This window comes from Pristis pectinata, chromosome 3 (genome assembly GCF_009764475.1).
Source record: "Pristis pectinata isolate sPriPec2 chromosome 3, sPriPec2.1.pri, whole genome shotgun sequence".
Lineage (NCBI taxonomy): Eukaryota > Metazoa > Chordata > Chondrichthyes > Rhinopristiformes > Pristidae > Pristis > Pristis pectinata.
The window spans coordinates 80,508,913-80,532,377 of record NC_067407.1 but is presented as its reverse complement, the minus strand read 5'-3'; the positions used below and the strand labels follow the sequence as shown (position 1 = coordinate 80,532,377).

Here is a 23,465-nt window from a genome sequence, read left to right as displayed (position 1 = left end):
CTCCACCCTCTCTCTCCACCCCACTCCACCCCCCCCCCCCCCCACTTGCACATTCATCTCCTGGTGATAATTCTTCCCTAAACAGATTTTCTCTGGATCTCTGCTGTTCTAGCAACCATAAATATGAACACATCTTAAATCTATTCCATGTGACTCTTAATATGTTTTCTGCCAACTTTTCAACAAAACTTTAATATCTGAGAGAAAAAGCAAGTTCTGGCTAACTAATCATCTGTATATAAATTGGAAAGTAGTTCTGCACTTGAGAACATAAGAGTCCAGTTTGACCACTGTAATTTTTTTTACCCTTTGTGCAGTTAGTTATATTAGTGGTTCTATCTTAATGACTATAAAGTTTGGATTGTTCATTTTCTCGTCTGTGTAATAGAAATGGAATGAAGAAATCCTAACCCGGAAGGATGAAGTGGAAAGAGTTGGACTGCTTGCTCACCAAGTCCTGGAGGAGAGTCACATCAACAGCAGCGTGGGAAGTCAAGCCACTCAACTGGCTACCAGATACCAGGGCATTCTGCTTCATGTGGTGGTAAGTATCTAACAGGGCAAGAATCCTGCTCAGTGCTAAAATATCAACTGACACTTAGGCATAATAGTAACCTTATAACAATATAGAAGGCCATTTGGCCCATCGGATCCATGCTAGCTCCTGGGGAGCAATCAAATTAGTCTTATTCGCCTTATTTCCCTGTACTCCTGTCACTTATTCTCTCTCACCACACCCATCAACTCCTCTTTATTCATTTTGCCATTACTCTACTCTGAAGCGTAATTCACAGTTGACAATTAACCCACCAGCATGCTATTGAAAAGTAGGAAGAACCTGGAGCACCCAGAGGAAACCCATCCAGTTACAGAGAGCGTGTGTAACCTCCATATAGACAGCACCTGAGGTCAGGATCAAACCCTAGCCCTTGGAGCTGTGAACAGTGGCACTAACTACTGTGCCACCATGCTTTTTTTTCTTTTAGCAAGCTGCTATCACCCGAAGCATTTTTAGAAGAGTTCAGTCTTTTATTATTTATTGCCTTGTTCCAGATGTTTTTGAACATCATTGTACTTTTGAGAAGACAGATTGTCAGTATTATTTATACTGTGGACTAGGTTCATTGAGTGGCTGCAGGGATGTGGGGATTACATCTATGGAGAAAGACAAGAATTTGAGGGGATAGGGCATTTCACACATGCAGAGCAGGGCACATGTCTGCTGACGGAGGTCTTCAACACGACAAAGGGTGTGGAAAAAGTATATCGTTTCCACAGGATGATCAGGTGGTCATTGGAGGCCATTGTAGGCTAGTCAGTAATAAGAATTAGAGGAAAGGGAAGGTATGGGTTCCTTTAAACGAAAAATGGTTAGAAAATGGAATCCTTGCAACAAATTTCATACAGCAGAGCCCATAATTCTTTTAAAATGGAACTGGATAGCAGTTTGAGTGAAAAGAGTATATATTTTGTTAATGAGCAAGAAAGCAGAATTAGACAGAGTGATATGTTAAAGGCCATGAGGAGTGAGTAAGGGAGTTGTATTGTACTGGGTTGAATATTAAAGGAGATGAGGAATAAGCAAGGTAGTGAGATAAGGCTAGTTTGGATGTTAAAGATATGAAGGTTGATTACAAGAGTGGAATTAGACTGGGTGATTCATATGGTGAAAGGTCCCATCATGGGCTAACTGCCCTGTTTCTGTACTGGAGGATTCTTTGATTCAATCTCCTTTGTGAGTTTTGCACAGGAGAGGTGACAGCAGCTTGAGAGATTATTTTGCTGTCGGTTTTCCCTGTCTCCCTATGGGAAAATGCTTAGCCTCTGCTCATTAAAGCTGTCAAACCAAGATTAGAAATTTACCAAATCAGAGGTGTTTTAAATTTGGGAGATCCAAATCTGGAATCACCGAAGTTAAGAGGATTCCAAATCTGTGGGTATCCAAATCTGGGGAAATCAAGTTAATGTTGGGGGGGGGGGGAGGCGGGGGGGTGGGGGGGGGAAGGTGTGGGATGTGGTGGGTGGGGGAGAATGAGAAACAAATTAGGTGAACAAGTGTTAGGGGAATCCAAATCATGAGGACCAAACCTGGGTGGACCAAAGCAGAAGAAAGGATCTAAATCTAGAAGGAGCAAAAGGTTAGGGGGGCAGCTGTGGGCTTCGAAGTTTGGGATATGCAAATCCCTTCAAAACTCATTCACAGAAGTTGGGCGCTTTTACAATGGCATGAAATTGTTTTTACAGCTTCTGGCAGATATGGGCAAATTCACTGAGAGTGTAGAAGCTGCCTCATTGCCTGACAGGTATTCCACAACTTCCAGCTTCTGTCACAGATGATGCAGCAATGTGTCACTAGTTCTGTGGGCTGTGTGGATTTAGAACTCAAATCCCTGGAGTGGGATTTGGACCCAGGTCTTTCTAACTTATTGATGTCAATGGAGCCAAGGTGTAATAATAGAAACTAGCATAAGCATGTTGATTATGCATTATCCCTGCTCAGATGTTATCTCCCACACTGATGGACTTGCTTCTTCTCATAGGACCAAGCCAAGTTACTGAGAGAAGAATTGCGAGCCTTGGAGGAAGCTGATTCGGCACTCAGCACCTACACAGACTGGCTCAGGGCTGCACAGAAGAACTTCAAAAACCTGGCGGTAGCTTTGAGTGTGATAGACAAAGTTGCCATGGAAAGCAAGATCAAAAAGTTTGAGGTAAGATCTTGAGGTCGTACATTACAGGAGCTTTGAGGTGACTGTAAATCCCCATGGAGGTTTGCACACAAAGTGGATGTCTAGCCATCCAAACTGTCAGCCTCACCTTCCTCAGACCCCAGTCGACTTCTGTTGCAGCTCCAATCCCCCAAATCCCAAACATTACACTCCCAAATCTTTAACCCACCTTCTGCTCCATACCTGAAGACTCAATTGGTGTAGGACTTACCCTTCCAAACCTCAGGCCCCGATCGGTGTGATACCCACTCCAGGGCAAAAGCCAGGGAGACTGGGGCCGTGACGTTAGTCCTGGATTGATTCAGGACTAAGAGACATCAGTACAGTTACATTGGTTTGGAGACTGGGGCAGGACAACGGGAAGAAACAAGGTCCCTGTCCCAAAATCAATTTCGCCTTGGCTTATGATGGAAACCTTAGTGGTTTGGCGAAGGCTTGTGAGGTAAGTGGGACTCATGTGGCCCTGTACTACTCTGTGCACTAGAGTCATTATAAATTGCTAGTAATTGGTTAACGTTAAGTAGACCGTTTGACCCAAAGCATAATGATGAGTTAAAAAAGGGTATTTGAAAACTCTCAAAGTGAACTGTGGTACTGTGTAACCCAGAAATATATATGGTCTTTTGCTGCAGGCACTTTTGGTCTCTTGTGTAGACTTTGCTTCTCAGAGACTTTCTTTCATTTCCAGACTCTGCACAATGACATTGACATGGGGAACACTTTGCTTAAAATGATTCTAGAGAAGAGTGAGAAAGCCATTGAGTGCCTGGATGCTCCGGGAGCTCAGTGTCTTCGGGAAGCGATGGACAGCCACATTAGCCAACTAAATGAGCTGACCTGCTCCATCAGGAGAGAACGTGGAAACCTTGAAAAATGTCTGTCTCTCACGAAGGAGTTCTCGGACAAGTACCAGAGCCAAACCAAGTGGTTGGCAGAGTATCAGGCTATCTTACAGATCCCGGTGGAACCAAAAGTGGAACTGTATGAGAAGAAGGCCCAGCTGGCCAAATACAAGGTAAGGGAGTTGAGGAAATTGGGTAAGTAATAAGTCCCAGTTTCCTTTCCCAAAATTCCACTTAGTAAATTGAAAGAAATTAATGTGTAAATCCTTTGGGACTTTCTGACATTGAAGTATTTTTGACAATAAACTAATTTTAAGATAAGATATCTTTATTAGTCACATGTACATCGAAACACACAGTGAAATGCATCTTTTTGCATAGTGTTCTGGGGGCAGCCTGCAAGTGTCACCATGCTTCAGGCGCCACATTGCATGCCCACAACTTCCTAACCCGTATGTCTTTGGAATGTGGGAGGAAACCGGAGCACCCGGAGGAAACCCATGCAGACACAGGAAGAACGTACAAACCCCTTACAGAGAGTGGCCGGATTTGAACCTGGGTCGCTGGTGCTGTAAAGCGTTACGCTAACCGCCACACTACCATGCCTGCCCCGTAAAATGTAATTAATTATGTTAAAACTATACCCTCTGGTGAAGTCCTTTTGCTGGTGGAACACAGAAACAGTTCATTCAGATTCACAATCCATACCATTGCTCAGTTAGATTGTGGATGTTCCGTAAAAGCAACAGGAATAGTTTTCCTGTTCTACTCTATTGAAATCCTTGTAATTCTGAACATCCCAATGAAACTCCTGCTTAACCCCTCGGACTTGAGAAGAACCACAGCCTAGTATCTCCAGCACGTCTGCGTAACTAAGGCTGCTCACCCTTATTATGACACCCTTCCCAATGTGGGATGTCCAGAATTGGATAAGTTTTCCTGTCTGCTCGTGGTGAACTAAAGGACAGACAGTCCATAAGAACATAAGATATAGGAGCAGAAATGGGCCATTCCACCCATTCAATCATGGCAGATTTTTTTTCAAACCCATTCTCCTGCCTTCTCTCCGTAACCCTTAACCCCTTTACCAATCAAGAACCTATCAATTTCTGCCATAAATACACCCAATGACCTGGCCTCCACAGCCCTCCATGACAATGGATTCCACAGATTCACGGAATTTCATGCGGGCATGGGATTGTTTTGAGCTGTGTGTCCTCAGGAGAAGCTGCCCAGCGGTGAACTGATTATGTACAATTATCTGACTGAGGAGACTCTCAGCCTGTCAGTCAGAGCACTGCACCAAGCAGCATAAGCTCATTGCTGCTAGAGGTGCTGTCTAATTCTCCATGCAGCCTTGGTTGCTGTAAATCAAGATTCACAGACTGTCTTTGAGAAATATACTTGCTCTGAGCGCCATCTTGGGATGGGCAATAAACAAGGCCCTTGTAAATGATGTTCGTGTCCCAAGAATTAACTTAGAAATAAAGAAGGAGTTGCTGCTTTGGTAACTGGATTCCTTTGTGAATTGAACAATGTGTTAAGGCAGTGTCAGGGAACCTCCCAGGCAGGAAGTGCTGTCTGCAAATTTCGGCAAGAATGCCCAATCATGTCTTCGTGTGGAGGTCTTTAGACTTCCATGAACAATAGGGTTTGACGGTCTCTTGCCTCCACTAGATCTCAGCTCCTGTGTGATTATACATCATCTTTAATGCCCCCTTCACACCTTCAGACACAGTTTGACTAAGCCTCATAAGCTGATGCGAGGGCAGAAAAGCAAAAGCTTGACTAAAGAGGTAGATCTTAAGGAGCATCTTCAGAAAGGAAAGAACAGTAGACATTCAGGGAAGCAGTTTCAGAACCAGGTCTACTGAAGCCATGGCCACCAGTGGTGGAGTGAGGGAGACTGAGGATGGGCCAAGTTCCAACACCTATCCAAAATGTCTTGAGAAAATTGGATCCCATGCCTCAGTCTGAATCTAATACAGTGGAAATCAGATGAAATGAATAAACCTGATGGTTCTTTCTGGTAATCTACTTCTCTCAAAACACCATTCTCACACATTTTGCTTGATAGTAGTGACAATTGTTCTCTTCCTGTAGTCTAATAATGCTTAATTTCAGAACAAGACCATGGCCATGTTGTGCTCTGAGTTAACCTTTGAGTTAACTTCTTCTCCCTGCTTCAGGCCATCCAACAGACGATTGTTTCTCACGAGCCGGGCATAAAATTGGTGGTCGAGAAAGGTGAGGCAGTCTTTGAGCTGATTCATGACTCCACTGTCAGCGACAATCTGAAGAGACTGCTGTCCGACTACCAGGAGCTGTGCTCCACGGTGATGGTAAGTGAATCAGGGTCGCAATGACGGTCTCAGGGTTGGGATGTGGGCGCCACAGTCAGGGTCAGGATCTGGACTCAAGATGAGAGACCCAGGGTCAGGGTAAGGGGCAGTGGAGTCAAGGTAAAGATTCCATTGCCCCAGGGTCGGGATAAGTGCCTCGCATTGAGTCTGAGAGTTGCAATGAACCCAAGATGAGGCTGAATGTGCCAGACACCTGATCAGAGCGGGGCTCCCAAGCATAACTCTGCACTCCAGGGTCAGGTTGAGGATCCTTAGGGTCGGGGTAAAGACTCCAGGATCTTAGTAACAGCCCCAGGGCAATGATGAGATTCCCAAGGTCAAACTGCCAGGCTAAGGGCTCATTATTGTGAAATCCACCATCCTATAGTCAGTGTAGTGGACACTAGGTATCAGTGTCAGGATGAGGGCCCAGAGGATCACTCAAAGGCTTCAGGGTTTATACACTGCCCAAGGTTATGGTCAGGGCCTGAGGACTGGAGTGATTACTCATGGTCAGGGTAGGAATTCCGAGAACTACCATCGGGCAGGAGGTACAGAAGCCTGAAGTCCCACACCACAAGGTTCAGGAATAAATAGCTACTTCACTTCAACCACTCAGTTCTTGTACCGACCTGCACACCCCTAATCCTACCTCAGCAACACTATGGAACCTCCCCTTCCACTATTAATACAACTATGGACTTGTCTCTGATTGTTTTTTTTTTGGCAACTAATGTCTTGTTTTGCTGTGTCTTTTTTTCCCTTCTTCACTGTCTTGTATAATTTATGTTCTGTGTGTTGTTTGAACCTATGTGCCTGTGATGCTGCTGCAAGTAAGTTTTTCATCGTACCTGTACCTCACCGTACTTATGCACATGACCATAATCTCGACTTGATTTGACTTGACTTGACTTGAGCTAGGTGCCCCCAAGTGCAGAGAAGGCTTCGGTGTCAGGGTGTGAACCCCACGGTCAGAGGATTGGTGATTGCTCTAGGCTTGGGTTGATTAATTTGGAGTCAGGGTAAGGACTCTAGGATCATGGGGTCAGGGTAATGGCCTTGGTTATGTACTCCAGGTGTAGGGCCAGGGTTATAGGGTCAGGGTGAGAATATCATGGCTCGTGAGGGATGGGTGTGATTTATAGGCTGAAAGGTAGGGACTCTGGTATCAAACTGATTAACTCAGGGTCAGGGTGGGGAGCCCATGGCAGGTTGGGTATGTATTCAAAGTTATAATTTAGGATCACAGGCTTAAAGTAAGAACAACTTGGTCAGTGTATGGGGTGCAGGGCTACACTCCCCAGAGCTGTTCCTCAGAGAAGAGGCCTCAGGAGCTGGACCTGCTGGTCAGGATCACTAATCCTCTGACCTTGGTGTTCACACCCTGACGCTGGAGCATGCTCTCCACTATGGGGCACTTAGCTCTCAGAATCCCTATCCTGGCCATGGATATGAGTCAGGATAAGGGGGGGGGGGGGGGGGGGGGGTCAGGGAGAGTGGTTGGCTCCAGCAGTCAGGATGATAAAGATGAGAGCCCCTCAATAAGGATGAAGGCCCTGTGGTCGGTAACAATGGTCCCAGAGCTAGGGGAAAAGCCTTAGGACTCTGTCCTCAACCTCCTTCAGCTTGGTCACTGACGGATCGATAACGGTACAGGAATTGATTTGGATCTCTGCAAGACTCCATTCCCTCATCAGAGTGGTTGACTATTCACGGCGCTCTGAAGTGACCCAGTTCCATATACGGTATAGTTGTACCAACATCTGTTACAGACAAACTTGTCAGCAATGCCCAGATACTAAGTACTGAATTTAAATATTTCTCACCCACTAATGGACTATTAAAAGTGTGGTGGCCAATGTTCTGCTGTTCTATTTTTCTCCACCCAAGGTCTGCATGCAGAATCTGGAAGAGAAGGTGAAGGAACATGAGGATTATAACAGCAACCTGCAGGAGGTGGAAAAGTGGCTGCTACAGATCTCCACCAGGCTGGTGGCCCACGACACCACCCAGAGCACCAACCTGGAGATGGCGACCCAGCACCTGGCGAGACATAAGGTGTGTGGTAATTGGTAACTAGTTTGCTATAGTCATGTTTACCAAGATGCAGTGAAAAGCTTTGTTTGCAGGCCATCCACACAGATCATTCCATACACAAGTATATTAAGGTAGTCAAAAGGAAGTTCAAGTTCAACCTTATTGTCGTGTTCATACATATCCAGGGTATAAGTACCATGAAAATTAGCTTTTTGCAGCAGCAGCACAGTACATTACAAACATAAATTACATAAACTTAAATGAACATAAATTATACATAACTTACACAACAAAATAAACAAAAACAAACATAACGACATTAGCACAAGTTGAGGGAAATATAGTCCGAGGTAGAATTTGGGTTTTTCAGGTCAGTTCAAGAACCTGATGGCAGTGGGGAAGAAGCTGTTGTTGAACCTCAAGGTGTGAGTCTTCAGGGTTCTGTACCTCCTGCCTGATGGCAGCAATGAGGGGAGGGCATGGCCTGGATGGTGGGGTCTTTAATGATGGATGTCACCTTCCTGAAACATCGCCTGTTTGTAGATGTCCTGGATGGTGGGGAGAGCTGTACCCATGATGGAACTGACTGAGTCCACCACTCTCTGTAGAAAAAAATAAGAATTGTGCTGGGTACAGGCTTGAGAGGCCACATGGCATACTTGTGCTTCTCTTCTTTCCTCTGGTTCTTTGTATCTCCATGAGTACAGAAGATCAAGGTGTAGGATTTAATTATGAGGTTTAGGGAGGGTTAAAGGAGTTACAATAGAAAATGGTGAAAGTCTAGAGCTGAGCTGTGTGAGCACTTCTTCATTCAAACAATGCTGGAAAGCTAGAACTGTCTCTCCTCAGAGGTTGTCAAGGTTTTATCAATTGAGAACTGAGAATGCTTGATTATTGTTAGGCAAGGTTATGAGTTTATGGACCCAGGTTACTCCTGGGGGATTCCAACTAGGTCTGGACAACTTGCAGGCTTGGGCTGTTGAGTGGCAAATGTTATTCATGCCAGGCGATAACTATCTCTGACCACCTCCCATTGGCAGTCACAGATGCTACTCACACTCCATCTCTCACCGTCAACATCCAGGTGGTCACTGTCCATCAGAAATCTTACTGACCAGCCGTATAAATAGTGTGTTTACAAGAGGGGGTCAGACTCTACACATTTTGTCATGAGTGACTTGGTTCCTGGGTCATCAAAGCCTTTCCACAATCTCCGAGGCACGGCAGGGGTTGAGTGCAGCGCTGATGACATTCAAGAAGTACAGTGCTGTTGCGGGTAAAGTACTCTGCAGCCCGGGATCGCGTCCATCACCCTGAATATATATTCCCTCCACCACTTCTTCAGTGTGTGCCATCTAAAGCTGCACTGCAGCAACTGGCAAGGTGCCATCGACAGCACTTCCCAACACACGACCTGTATCACTTGGGTGGATGTGGGCAGCAGGCACATGGGAACAAAGAAATCTGTACCTTTCTCTGGGGGGTCACACATCCTTCACAACTGGATCAAAGCCCATGAATTCTCTACCTAACAACATTATTGGACATTTCTGGCCACGTGGACTGGAGAAGTTCAGCAAGCTGGCTCACTGCTACCTTCTTGAAGGTAGTTTGGGGTGGCAATAAATGCTGGCCTTGCCAGTGGCACTTACAGTATATCCAATAAATGAGTAAACATCAGCAGGAAAATGGAGTTAGAACACCCAGCAGTCTAAGTGAATGGTGTAACTGGGTTAGGAGCCAAAATGATCCACGGCTGCTGAGCTTCTAATTGAAGCTCAATTACTTTCACGTATTCTATAATGTATCTGCAAGCTGACTCATTTTGCTCTCTTCCAACAGCCAATCATGGAAGAGATAGCCGGTTTTGAACATGCCTTAGCAAGCCTGAGAAGCAAAGGAGACAGCCTGATTGCTAACTGCACAGAGGAGCTTCAAGGGAAGTTTAAGCACCAGGTCAAAGGTCACCTGCAGGGGATCCGGGACAGCTACTCTGCCATCTGTAGCACAGCTCAGAGGGTAAAAGGAAAATCTGCACCACCCGCATCTGTACTTGTTTGTGTTCATTCCTTTCTTTCTTTTTCAATCTTTTTATTAGTTTCCAAATTAATACAGATTAATACATAACATCGATGTTTGTACATGTAATACAAAGAGATCAGGAGAACAATCATGGCATAGATAATCATAAAGAACAATAAAATATAAAAAAAATCAGTAGGTTCCACGATCTCTTAGTAAATGAATATAATATAAAAGAAAGGAAAGAAAAAGATTTATTGTGCATATAAAAGAAAGGAAAACAAAATCCCCAAATCAATAAGAAAAATTATAAACAATATATCAAACCAAACTGAAAAAAATTTTTTAAAAAAGACAAAAAAAAGACTGGACTGAAATTTCTCAGCAGAAACAGAGCAATATTATGTCATCAACTCCGTTCCTCTAAATTGGAAAGTTATTGAAAAGGGATCTATATCATGTGAAAATATTGAATAAATGGACTCCAAATATCTTCAAATTTAAGCGAAGAATCAACAGTACCACTCCTAATTTTTTCCAAGTTTAAACATGATATAGTTTGAGAGAACCATTGAAAAGTAGTAGGGGGTATTGGATCCTTCCATTTAAGCAAAATGGATCATTTGGCCATTAATGTAACAAAGGCAATCATATGGTTAGCGGAAGTAGATAAATGGCCAGACTCTATCCTTGGTAATCCAAAAATTACAGTGATAGGGTGAGATTGTAAATCAATATTCAATACAGTTGAGATAATGTTAAAAATGTCTTTCCAATATTTTGCCAAAAGAGTACAGGACCAAAACATATGTGTCAGAGAAGCCACATTCGATTTACATCTGTCACATATAGGATTTATATGGTGATAAAAACGGGCTGGCTTATCTTTTGACATATGGGTCCTATGAACTACCTTAAACTGTATCAAAGAGTGTCTGGCACACATTGAAGAATTATTAACTAAATGAAGAATTTTCATCCACATCTCTGTAGGTAAAGATATCTGGAGTTCACTTTCCTATTCATCCTTAATTTTGTCCAGTGATTCTGGAGGTATTTTCATAATTAAATCATAGATTATTGCTATCAAGCCCTTCTGATAAGGATTAAGACCTAAAATTTTTTCCGTAATTTCAGTTTTGTGTCGGAAAAGAGGGTATAGTAGCTTTTAAAAAATTTCTAATCTGCAAATATCGAAAAAAGTGTGATCTAGCCAAATTGTATTTCTTAGACAGTTGTTCAAAAGATGAAAAACAGTTATCAATGAATAAATCACGAAAACATACTATTCCCTTCCTTTTCCATATAGAAAAAGCTGAGTCAACTCTGGATGGTTGAAAGAAAAAATTAGATTGAATGGGACTTCACAAGTTAAATTTATTCAATCCAAAAAATTTACGAAATTGAAACCATATTCGTATTGTATGTTTAACTATTGGGTTAGTCATATGTTTACTTAATTTGGTAAGTGCAAAAGGGAGTGAAGCTCCTAAAATAGAAACCAATGAAAATCCAAGTACTGATTGGTGCTCAAGGTGTACCCATTTGGGACATTGAATTGCATCTAAATCTTGTATCCAAAAAATTAAATATCTGATATTAATTGCCCAATAATATAATCTAAAGTTAGGCAGGGCCATACCACATCCTTTTTTAGTTTTTGTAAATATTTCTTACTTAACCTTGGGTTTTTATTCTGCCAAATATATGAAAGAGTTTTAGAATCAATAGTGTCAAAAAAAGATTTCAGGACGATAGTTGGAATCACTTGAAATAAATATAAAAATTTTGGTAAAATATTCATCTTAACCGCATTAATTTGGCCTACCAATGATAATGACACTGGAGACCATTTAGTAAATAATTGTTTAACATGGTCAATTAAAGGCAATAAATTAACTTTAAATAAGTCCTTATGTTTCTTGGTAATTTTAACACCCAAATACATAAAATAGTCAGTTACTAATCTAAAAGGTAATTGCCTGTAAACTGGGGTTTGCATATTTAATGAAAAAAGTTCACTCTTATTAAGATTTAATCTGTAGCCAGAAAAAACACTAAACTGATCTAGTAGTGATAGTACTGTGCGGATAGATTGCTCCGGATTAGAAATATAAAGTAACAGGTCATCTGCGTAAAGAGATATCTTATGAATCTTCTGTCCGCGAGTAATGCCACATATATTTGAAGAGTCCCAGAGTGCAATAGCCAAGGGTTCCAAAACAGTATGAGACAATAAAGGACTTAAAGGGCAACCTCGTCTAGTACCTTGAAAAAGCCTAAACAAAGGGGATCTTTGATTATTAGTAAGTGTTGAAGCCATAGGTGTATAATAAATCAGTTTAATCGCAGATATAAATTTAGGACTAAAATTAAATTTTTTAAGTGTAATGAATAGATATTCCCATTCAACCCTGTCAAACGCCTTTTCAGCTAGTGAGACAACACATTCTGGAATTTTGGATGAAGGGGTATATATAATATTAATTAATCTCCTAATATTAAAATGTAAATAATGATTCTGAATAAATCCTGTCTCGTCTTCAGAGATAATTTGTGGAAGAACCTTTTCCAATCTAAAGGCCCATAATTTGGAAAATGTTTTTGAATCTACATTTAATAAAGAAATAGGTCTATAAGATACACATCTGTGGGATCTTTATCCTTTTTAAGAATTAAAGAAATAGTTGCTTCATAGAAGAATTGTGGTAGTTTACCCACTGATAGGGCATCTTTAAAAATTTTTGCTAACCAGGGAACAAGAATATCAGAAAAGGATTTTAAAAATTCGGCTGTATATCCGTCAGGGCCGGATGTTTTACCCGAGTTCATTGAAAATATTACTTTCTTTATTTCTTCCTCCGAAATGGGTGCGTCTAATGTAGAACGTTCATTTAAAGATAATTGGGGAATCTTCAAATCTCTTAGAAATTCATGCATTGACGTAGAATCCTCAGGGGATTCTGATTGGTATAAAGAAGAATAAAATTCTTGAAAGGATTTATTAATTTGAACATGATCTATCGTGTAGGTACCATCTGGTTTACGAATTTTATTAATCTGACGTTTAGATAAAGTAGCTTTCAATTGGTTGGCTAATAATTTACCAGATTTGTCACCATGTATATAAAATTGACTTTTGGTTTTAAGTAGTAGATTTTCAACTGAAGATGTTAGTAATAAACTACGTTGTAATTGGAGTTCTGTTCTCTTTTTATAAAGCTCCAGATTAGGATATCAGAATATTTTTTATCAATTTCTTTAATCTTGTCAGCTAATATACGTATTTCATTATTAGTTCGTTTTTTCAATCCAGCGGAATATGAAATTATTTGACCACGGATATATGCTTTAAAAGTATCCCATATTATCCCACTGGAGATTTCTTAAGTAAAATTAGTTAAAAAGAAAAATGAAGTCTGTTCTTTAATAAATTGGACGAAATCTAAGTCTTGTAATAGAGAAGGGTTAAATCGCCATTGTCTGACATCGAAGGATACATCTGTTAACTTAATTGATAATTTCAATGGTGCATGATCAGAAATGGCAATTGCATCGTATTTACAGTCCATAATAAGTGGAGCTAGTCTAGCATCAATAAAAAAATAATCAATCCTCGAGTAATTATGGTAAACATGAGAAAAGAATGGAAATTCTTTATCATATGAGTGTAGAAATCTCCAAACATCTAAAATTCCGGATTCAACCAAGAAGGAGTTAATAAAGGCAGCGGATTTGTTTGGAAGTGCAGGATTTGACACAGATCTATCCATCGATGGGTTTAAACAGCAATTGAAATCTCCACCCATAATCAAAGTGTATTCATTTAAATTAGGAAAAAATGCAAACAGATGTTTGAAAAATTCGGGGTGATCTACCATCTGCCATCTGTAGCATAGCTCAGAGGGTAAAAGGAAAACCTGCACCACCCACATTTGTACTTGTTTGTGTTCATTTCTTTAATGTTGCTTCCTTTAATTGACTGTTCCTGGCCCTAGAGGAATCATTCTTCCCCTGATCCTCCCTTTTGGTGTAGTGTGGTGAGAAGTTTCAAAGCAATTCAAACATGGGATGGAGTGGGGTGGGGAAGGGGAGCAGGGAGACTTCATTACAAGTCTTTGTCCTTTTTCCATGCTGCTTTTAACTTAGAACATAGAACAGTACAGCACAGGAACAGGCCCTTGGGCCCACCATGTCTGCGCCGAACACGATGTCAAATTAAACTAAATCTCTGCTTCCTGCACATGGTCCATATCCTTCCATTCCCTGCAGATTAATGTGTCTATCTAACAGCTTCTTAAATGCCACTATTGTATCTGCGTCCACCACTACCCCTGGCAGCCCATTTCCAGGCACGTACCGCTTTCTGTGTGAAAAAAAAACTTGCCCTGCATATCTCCTTTAAACTTTCCCCATCTCAACTTAAATACACGTCCTCTCGTATTTGACATTTCTACCCTGGGAAAATGATTCTGAGTGTCTAACCCATCTATGTCTCTCATAATTCTATAAACTTTTATCAGGTCTCCCCTCAGTCTCCGACACTCCAAAGAAAACAACCTAAATTTGTCCAATCTCTCCTTATAGCTCATACCCTCTAATCTGGGCAGTATCCTGGTAAACCTCTTCTGCACCCTTTCCAAAGCCTCCACATCCTTCCTGTAATGGGACGACCAGAATTGCACACAATAGGCAAGACAGTTAATAGTAGTCACCTTGGGGAATTGGCTGGCAGATGTTTTCAGTACTTGGGTAACAGGGACCCCTAATCACACCTGCAGGTGGCTAACTCTGTGTCTCTGTTTAATCTGTTCCTTCTCAGCTGTACCAGAGTCTGGAACGCGAGCTTCAGAAGCACGTCAGCCACCAGGACACACTGCAGCAGTGCCAGACTTGGCTTTGCACTGTGCAGCACGAGCTGGAGGCCCAAGCTCACCCACCCATCAGCCCTCAGAAGTCATTCAAGCAGGTAACCAAGCAATTGCCCACGTTAAACATCCTGAGATGGATGAGGGAATCTGCCACACACCTGCTTCACCTTTGAAATGAATATTCAGTGATGCTGTGTCTAGTTTACTGAGTTTCTTTTATGCAAGCCACCTTTTGCTTGAGCATTGTTTGTGCACCATTGGATGGCTTGTGAAAGTGCTGATGCATCTCCAGCTAAAGTTCTGAAACTCTCCTTTTAAACTTATTCTTGAAACCTGTGCAGTCCTGACAAAACATGTATTTATTGCTCAAACCCTACCAATGCTGAATAAGACAAGGTGGTTGGCCACGTTGAACTCTTGTGCTAAAGGTTCTGTTTGATGAGGAGTTCCTGGACTTTGACCTAGCAACAACGAAGGAGCAGTGATATAAACCTCAAAACGTGTGATTTGGAAGGGTTGTGCTCCCAGTAACCTTCTGCCATTCTACTGAGGTGGAGGCCACAGATTCGAAAAGCATTGTTGAAGAGGCCCCAATGTGTTCCTTTGCTTCCTGTAAATGGTACACACTGCAGCCACAGTGTGCCATTAGTAGAGGGAGTAAATATTTAGGGTGGTAGATGGAATGTGAAACAAGCAGGCTATTTTATCCTGGATAGAGAGTTCTTGAGCGTCGGTGGACCTACACTCAACCACACTGCTGTTAATGTGTTAAGACGAATGCTATTCACTCCTGTGATGGTAACTGTATTTCTCTTAAAATGACCTAGTTCTCCAAAAATAATTCTTCTCAGTTCATCTTACAAACTACAGCTTATGAAAGATGCCAGGGTAAGGCAATACGGCTTCATAAATAGATGCAGAGAGTAAAAAAGGAGGATATGGGAGAAATTTATAAATCAGTGGTTAGGCCACAGCTGTCCAATTCTAACCATGAACTTTGGGGAAGGAAATAAAGACCTCAGAGGTTTACTTGGTTGGTGTTAAGGAATTAAGGACTTCAGTTAAAGAGTTTGGGATGGTTTCTATAGAGCAGAGAAGGTTATGGCAAACCCATAACTTTCTGAATCGGAGACAAGACACTGAGTCAAGGTTGATGCTTATGAAGATCTAAATGGAGGAGAAAGGTATGGAGATAACATGAGGTTTAGTGAATGAATTCTGGAGTTTTGGCCTAAACAGCTAAAGACCTGGCCTCCAACGATGATGTGAAAGGAGTGTGGTATGAATGTAAGGCCAAAATTAATTTTAGTTTATTCGAAATTTATCCAAAATTGAACTGGATTGTAGGACTGGAGACCTTACAGATTTGGAGAGTGGCAAGATTATTCCACAAAGTAAGACCTTAATCTTGGGCCAGTTAGAAGTTACCTAATTTGTGTTTCTACTAAATGACTATCATTTAATTTAAGCAGCATATTTCCTCAATGTACAGAAACTGATGCCATTACAGCTTGTGAGTACAATATGCAGGCTGTTTGAGGTGTTACTGTTAATAACACTGGACTTCCACCTTGTTGCAGGTGAAGCACTACCGGACTCTGCAGGAGCAGGCAAGCACGTACATGGAGCTCCTTTGCTCCATGTGTGACCTATCTGACGACACTGTGAAGAAGGCAGCGGCAGACATCCAACACACCAAACAAATGGTAATTTGATATGTCTCACTTCTGCAAAACCCCAACCTATTTGCCCTAGCTATAATGTCCAATTTCTAATTTACTTATAATCCACTACTGTTCGTTCCAAGTGCAATGCCCTTTTTAGGCTGAACAGGCCAATAGCCATCATATTTTACAGTTTTGAAAGCCTGATTCACAGATCCAAGATACAAGGCCACTGTATTTGTTTCTGTTGGCGAACTCAACCTTGGGATGTTTATGTTCATAAAACAGCATGAATGACAATTAAAATTTTACACATTACTTCTGTTAGTCATACTTAAAATTATTTATTGATTAGTTTGTTCTTCAAAGTTTGCATTCCAATGCAACAGAGAATGAAGCAAGCAGCATATCTGGGCATTTATTTGTGGTTGGGTTTGCGGGTCTAATTAAAAAACAGAAAGAAGGGGAGCATCTGGCTTCGTGGGCTGTCTGGTCATTACAAGTACATACACTGAACATCAGACTTGTTCAAGATATCCATTTGTGTAGTGTAAGGGTCCAAAATGTGGAATTGTAAATATAATATAGTCAGTAATAGATGCAAGTAGGAAATGATGAGAATATGGGGCTTGGTACAACGTGGAATGACTAACACCATTGTGCAGATGCATTTAAGGCAAACCTGGATAAGTGCATTCTAGTAAAAAAAATAGGATTTGCTTATAGGCTGAGTTGAATTAGGGTGGTAGGGGGCTTTGTGTAGGGTATAAGCACTATGATAAACCAGTTGATCTGAATGGCCTGATAGTGTGTCAAATTCTACGTGATATTCTAACAGCACCTGCCAAAATTGTCTGAGGTAAATGCAGAGCACACCTGAGACACTGTCAAAATGGAAGAAAGGGAAGGAAACACCAAGGTATGCATGTGTAATGAAGCAAGGCTGTCCTGTATTTCAGATTGAGCAGCACCTGGTCAGGTCACAGGAGCTGGCCCTGGGTTGGGAGGAAATAAAACGACACAAAGTGGAGCTTTCGGCTTATTTTCTGGACACTGAACAGCAGCTCCAAAGCCTGAAGAGGAGACCTGCAGAACTAGAGCTGAAGATTGCCCAGAAGCACTTGGCCCAGGTGCAGGTAAGGAATTAACTGAGACCTATTAGATGCACTAGGTTGTCACTTCATTGGAACAGAGGAGATCATTCAGCTTCACCCAATGAATGGTACACTCATTCAGTTAGATATGACTCAACCCTATTTATCTCCATACCTTTTGATATCCCTAACCAAGCAAAATGTATTGATTCCAGTCTTGAATGTCCATTTGATCTCCAGAATCCACAATCTTTTATGGATAAGAATTTCAGATTTCCACTTGTACTTCGTGGAAACTGCTTCTGAATTTCACTCCTGTCTCCAGCTTTAAGGTTATGCTCCCTTGTAATGATTCCCCACAGGAAGAAGTAGTTTCTTCGCATCTCCTGATCAAATCCTTTCAATTTTTCCAACACCTTCACTGGATCACCACTCAACTTGCAGCGTCCACAAAAACACAACCTCTTCCCAAACCTTCACCTTGAGACACAAGTAATGGGCTAAATCTTCAAACCCAGTGTACCCATGTTTCTCCTACAGAAGCCCTGACCTCTGAAACAGTGACTTCTGCCTTGCTGCTGCCAGGTCACTGAACCTGTGACAGGGTAAACCTGCCACATGCACAGCATTCCCCTTTAACTAGCTATAAATGGAGATTATTTTAAACTAAATTTGATTTAATTTAATTACCTTTTAGTGTGTGTGTCTTGTATAGTTATTAAATAATGTTAAACTGTTTGACAGTTTTATTTCCAAACATATCTCAAGTGATTTTGAGTGTTGGTGACCATCAAAGAAATATGTAAGCATCCAATAAGACTGACGCTCTGACAGCCCATGATCGGTGTGTGGAGGCCAGCCTCAACAGCTATTGCTGCCGAGATGGCCCCTGTGTTGCACTGGGTTTGGCTGACATGCTGGGAGCCAATATCTCCATGATAAAGTGCACTGGGACCGCACCAGAACTGGGCAGGCAACCAGTACTAGCGGGGCAACTTAAGACTGCTCTATTATCCTTCATGAGGAACGATATCTAATACTGAACCTGGTACTTAAGATAGGAGGTGTGCAAGGTTCTATACAACTGGGAATTGTCTTTACTTACTGTTTCCTTTTTAAGCATTTCTAAAAAAATTTGGATTTTCTGAACTCACTTTGTATCCAAGAGACTAATATGTGGACTCTTCGCTGTCTTTGTAGATAGTACCTTTGACCTGTGGCTTACAGTACACTGGTTGTCACCCAGAAAGCATTACCACCATTAAGTTTTCTCAGTCACAAAAAAATGCCACAGTCTTTGCATAATGATTTGATTGACCTCTCCCTCTGCTTGGTTAACACTGATTGACAGAATTTCAACGAAGTGACCTTGTTAATTATTACTATAAAGAAATGGGCAGCAAATAGAAGAACGGAACAGAAGGTGTTTTGCTGATAAGGACACAATTACATTTAGCAGCCAAGCTCAGAGTTTCATCTGCCTCCCCAGCTGGTTCCACCCATCACCTACCAGCATCTATCTGACCCTCCCCCCTTCGTAGTGCTATATACTGGCAAACTTTCCTCTTCCCTCTCAGTCCTGATGCAGGGTCTCGAGCAGAAACATTGGCTTGCAACTTTTGCCTGCACAGATGCTGCTTGTGCTTGACCTGCTGAGTTCTTCCAGCATTCTGTTTTTTGTTCCAGATTCCAGCATCTGCAGTTTATGATAAGATGGACTCTTGACCTCACAATCTACCTTGTTATGACCTTGCACCTTATTGTCTACCAGCACTGCAGTTCCCTGTAGCTGTGACACTTTATTCTGCACTCTGTATTGTTTTACCTTGTACTACCTCAATGCATGGTGTAATGAATTAATCTGTACGAACGGTATGCAAGACAAGTTTTTCACTGTACCTCAGTATAAGTGACAATAATAAACTAATTCCAATTCCAATTCTTTTGTCCTCAAAGTTTTTTTAAACTAATTCACTTCTCAGAATGTGGCTGTTGCTGACAAGGACCATCACTAAGTGCCCTTGAGAATGTGGTCCTGAGCTATCTCTTTGAATGGCTGTAGTCCTTTCAGTGAAGGTTCTCCCACAGAGTAGTTGTGTAAAGGTCCCAGGAGTTCACACTAATGAAAATGATCTGCATTTGTTTGTCTTATTCAGGACCTTGGTCATCAACTCCAGTCGAAGCAGGCAAATATTACAGCACTCACAGAGAAGATCAGTAGCCTGACTGAAGGCCTTGAGTCACCTGAGCACTCTGAGATTGGCCAGTTGAACAACCAATGGTTGGAGCTCTGCCATCAGAGCAATGTCCTCCTCTCCGTGAGAGAGAAGGACCAACAGAGGGCGAGGGATTACCACGACCGAATGAGCATTGTGGAAGTGCTTTTGGATAAGTTCACTAAAGAATGGGATGACTTAGGAAGGTGAGTGTGTGGTTAGTTAGATCTTGTGCATCTTAATGCCGTCTGTTATCTCTTTGCTGTTTGTGGAGTTTTGCTGTGCATTCATCGTCTTCAGCAATTCCCTTCAAAACAGGAGTGACTACACCATACTGATGATATCCTGATTATATGAAGGGTGTTGTATAAATGGAAGTGGTTTTGTCATCTGTTTCCCTATTTAAGGTCCCTCTACACTAAATAATCCGCGTCTCTCTGTTGATCAGTCACTCAATCAACTGTCCATCCACCTGTCTGGCCTCTCTCTGTATCTGTGACTGTATGCGCCTGTGCTGGGTCTGCACAGCTGAAAGAATTCACTAGCTGGGAAGGTTTGTGACATGTTCATATTACTGGGAATGCTGCTGTTCTCAGCCAGTGGCATGGACATGCACTCATGGGGACACGCAATGGAAATCTTCAGACCTGCTCCACACAATGTCCTCCTATCAGTTCGTGCTTAGAAAGATCTAACGTAGCACTGGGATCTTCCCAGTGTGAACTTCAGATCTCTAAATCAATGGGGGTATTTTAAGGGGAAGTAGGTATATGTTTGAAAGCTCAGGGAATTTGAGGGCAATGGGGAACTGGCGCAGAAAAGGAGCTGAGGCCTGGGGCTGATCAGCCATGATCACATTGAACATCGGGGCAGGCTTGAGGGGCCGAGTGGCCTACTCCTGCTTCTATTTTCTTGTGCTCTTATCCCTGCTGCAGAAAAAAAAGACTAAAAATGGTCCTGATAATTAGATGAATGTTAACCATGATCGCTCACCAGACAAGGTGTATTGCATTCTTTATCTTGACGCTTCTTTGTATTGGTTTATTTACAACAGAACTGATGCGGAGAGTACGGCCGAACACCTGGAAGCACTGAAGAAGCTGGCGAGCACCGTGCAGGCTCAGAAATTCGTGCTGGATGACCTGAAGGAGCAGAAGCAAAAGCTGATGGACCGCCTGAACCCGGAAGATAAGGAGCTGATCAAAGAGCAGACGAGTCACTTTGAGAAGCAGTGGGCCCAGCTGGAGGACCTGCTGGAAAGGAAGATCCAGACCTCCGTGACGACCCTGGAGGAGCTGAGCCAGTGCCAGTCCAAGCTCGAGGACCTGCTGGACTGGGCGGAGGGTCAGACCCGCCTCTTTGCCGAAGCCCTGAGGTGCAGCCCACCGGCGGAGCTGGCGCAGACGTTGCTGCTGGACCACGTGGCCGTCTGCAATGAGCTGGAGTCCCAGCAGCAGGCTCACAGGGCGGCCACGGAGGAGGCCGAGAAGATCCTGGCCCGCCTGGGCTTGGACGAGAGGCAGCGGCTGCAGCGGACGCTGGGCGCCCTGCACGGGAAGATGAGCTCCCTGAGCGAGGCAGTCAGCCAGAGGAGGAAGTACCTGGGCAAAGCCCTATCGGACCGCACGCAGTTCCTCATGGCTGTCGGCCCCGCCATCAGCTGGATCCAGCAAAACGAGAAGCTGGCGACGTCTCCGGAGCACGTGGCCCTCCTGCCGCTCGACGTCGGCAAGCAGATACGCACTTGCAAGAGCGCAGGCAGCAGCCTGAGGGAGTATCAGGCTGATGTGACTGCGCTGTGGGCCCAGGGCAGGGAGCTGGCGCGGGAGGCGACGGAGGAGGAGACGGCTGAGATCATGACTCAGCTGCAGGAGCTGCAGAGCATCTACGACTCGGCGCTGCAGAAGAGCGCCCAGCGGCTACAGGAGCTGGAGAAGGTCCTGGCCTCCAGGAAGTACTTCAAGGCGGATCTGGACAAGGTGTGCCACTGGCTGAAGCAGGCTGACATTCTGACCTTCCCGCAGGTCAGCCTGATGAGCAGTGACTCGGAGCTGTGCGCCCAGCTGAGCAAGTACCAGCTGCTCCTGGAGCAGTCGCCCGAGTACGAAAACCTGCTCCTCCTGGTGCAGAGGACTGGCCGGGAGCTGCTGCCCTCGCTGAGCGAGGCCGACCATTCCTTCTTGGACGAGAAGCTGAATGCCTTGCCCAGGCAGTTCAACTCCATCGTGGCCCTGGCCAAAGAAAAGTCGGACAAGATCCAGGAGGCTATTGTGGGCCGGAAGGAGTACGTCTCCCTGATCGACTTAACCAGCAAGGCCCTGAGTGAACTGGAGGACCAGCTGGTTCAGATGGGCAAGGCCAGGCTGAAACTGTCCTCGAAGGAGGTGGCTTCGGTGCAGAGTGATTACAGAACTCTTCTCGGTGAGGTGGTGGGACTTGGCAAGGCGGTGGACGAGCTAAACCAGAGGAAGGAGACCTTCCGGAGTTCCGGCCAGCCGTGGCAGCCCGACGAAATGGCGAGCCTGGCCAGCCTTTACAACCGACTGAAACGGCAGGCGGAGCTGAGGGCGGCCATGCTGGACGACACCGTGGCAGCTTGCCAGGACCATGAGGCTACATCGCTGCAGCTGGAGGCGCAGCTCCGGGCTTTGCAAGAGGACCTGGTGAAGACAAACGAGGAAACCCTTTCCATTGAGGAGAAGCTGAAGAACTACCACGCCTTGGCTGGGTGTGTGCAGGCCGCCGGCTCCCTTCTGAAGAGGCTGATCGAGCAAGTGGAACAGTTTTCCCCTGAGCTGGAGAGCGGAGCTCATGAGGCAAGAAGCCTGCAAATCCAGGCCTGGAGAGAAGACCTCCAGGCGGCCCAAGGGACGATCAGTGGAAGGATAATGGAGTGTGAGGGCAGGCTCATTCAGAGGATTGACTTCCAGACCGAAATCCAGCACACCCTCGACTGGCTGCGGAAGATTAAGGGAGACCTCAGTGCTGCTGCAAACTTGGACGTAAAGCTGCAGGGCATCCAGGAGGAGATACGGAAGTCCCAGATCCTTGAGGAGGAAGTGCGGTCGACTCTTCGCATCATGGCGGCATTGAGCAGCAAAGAGAAAGAGAAGTACTCTGAGTCGAAGGAATTGATGCCCCCACAGGTAGAGAACAACCTGAGTGAACTTTCCCAGCTGGAGGTCGAAGTCCAAGAAACACTGAGTACCAAGAAGGTTAGTCAGTAGCTTAGGAACGTAGGAACTGACAGAATGGAAAAGACTGATAGTAGCATGATGCAATGATAATAAAATTGTTGACTAATCAGACCTATGTCTCTCTCAATAAGGTGACACAAGACCCACACATGAGGTGAGGGAAGCTCTGTGGTAGAGGGTTCCAGGAAGCATTGAACATAGGACATTGCAGCACAGTGCAGGTCCTTCGGCCCACGATGTTGTACCGACATTTTATCCTGCTCTAAGATCTATCTAACCCTTCCATCCCACATAACCCTCCATTTTTCTGTTATTCATGTGGCTATCTAAGAGTCTGTTAAATGGCCCTAATGTATCTGCCCCTGCAACCTCTGCCAGCAGTGAATTCCACGCACCCACCACTCTTTGTGTAAAAAAAACTTACCTCTGACATCCCCCTTATACCTTCTTA

At 43.6% G+C, this 23,465-nt stretch overlaps 1 protein-coding gene across 1 annotated transcript in view; it reads left to right on the top strand.

Annotated features, from left to right (window-relative positions):
- The window catches only part of syne1b (spectrin repeat containing, nuclear envelope 1b), a 392,896-nt gene that overhangs the window by 181,991 nt on the left and 187,440 nt on the right, over positions 1-23,465 (top strand). The window contains 11 exon segments of the mRNA XM_052012795.1: positions 389-544; positions 2,541-2,711; positions 3,418-3,744; positions 5,761-5,913; positions 7,804-7,971; positions 9,793-9,969; positions 14,795-14,941; positions 16,424-16,549; positions 17,467-17,643; positions 19,758-20,023; positions 20,872-23,032. Of these exon segments, the coding sequence (XP_051868755.1) occupies positions 389-544; positions 2,541-2,711; positions 3,418-3,744; positions 5,761-5,913; positions 7,804-7,971; positions 9,793-9,969; positions 14,795-14,941; positions 16,424-16,549; positions 17,467-17,643; positions 19,758-20,023; positions 20,872-23,032 (4,029 nt within the window).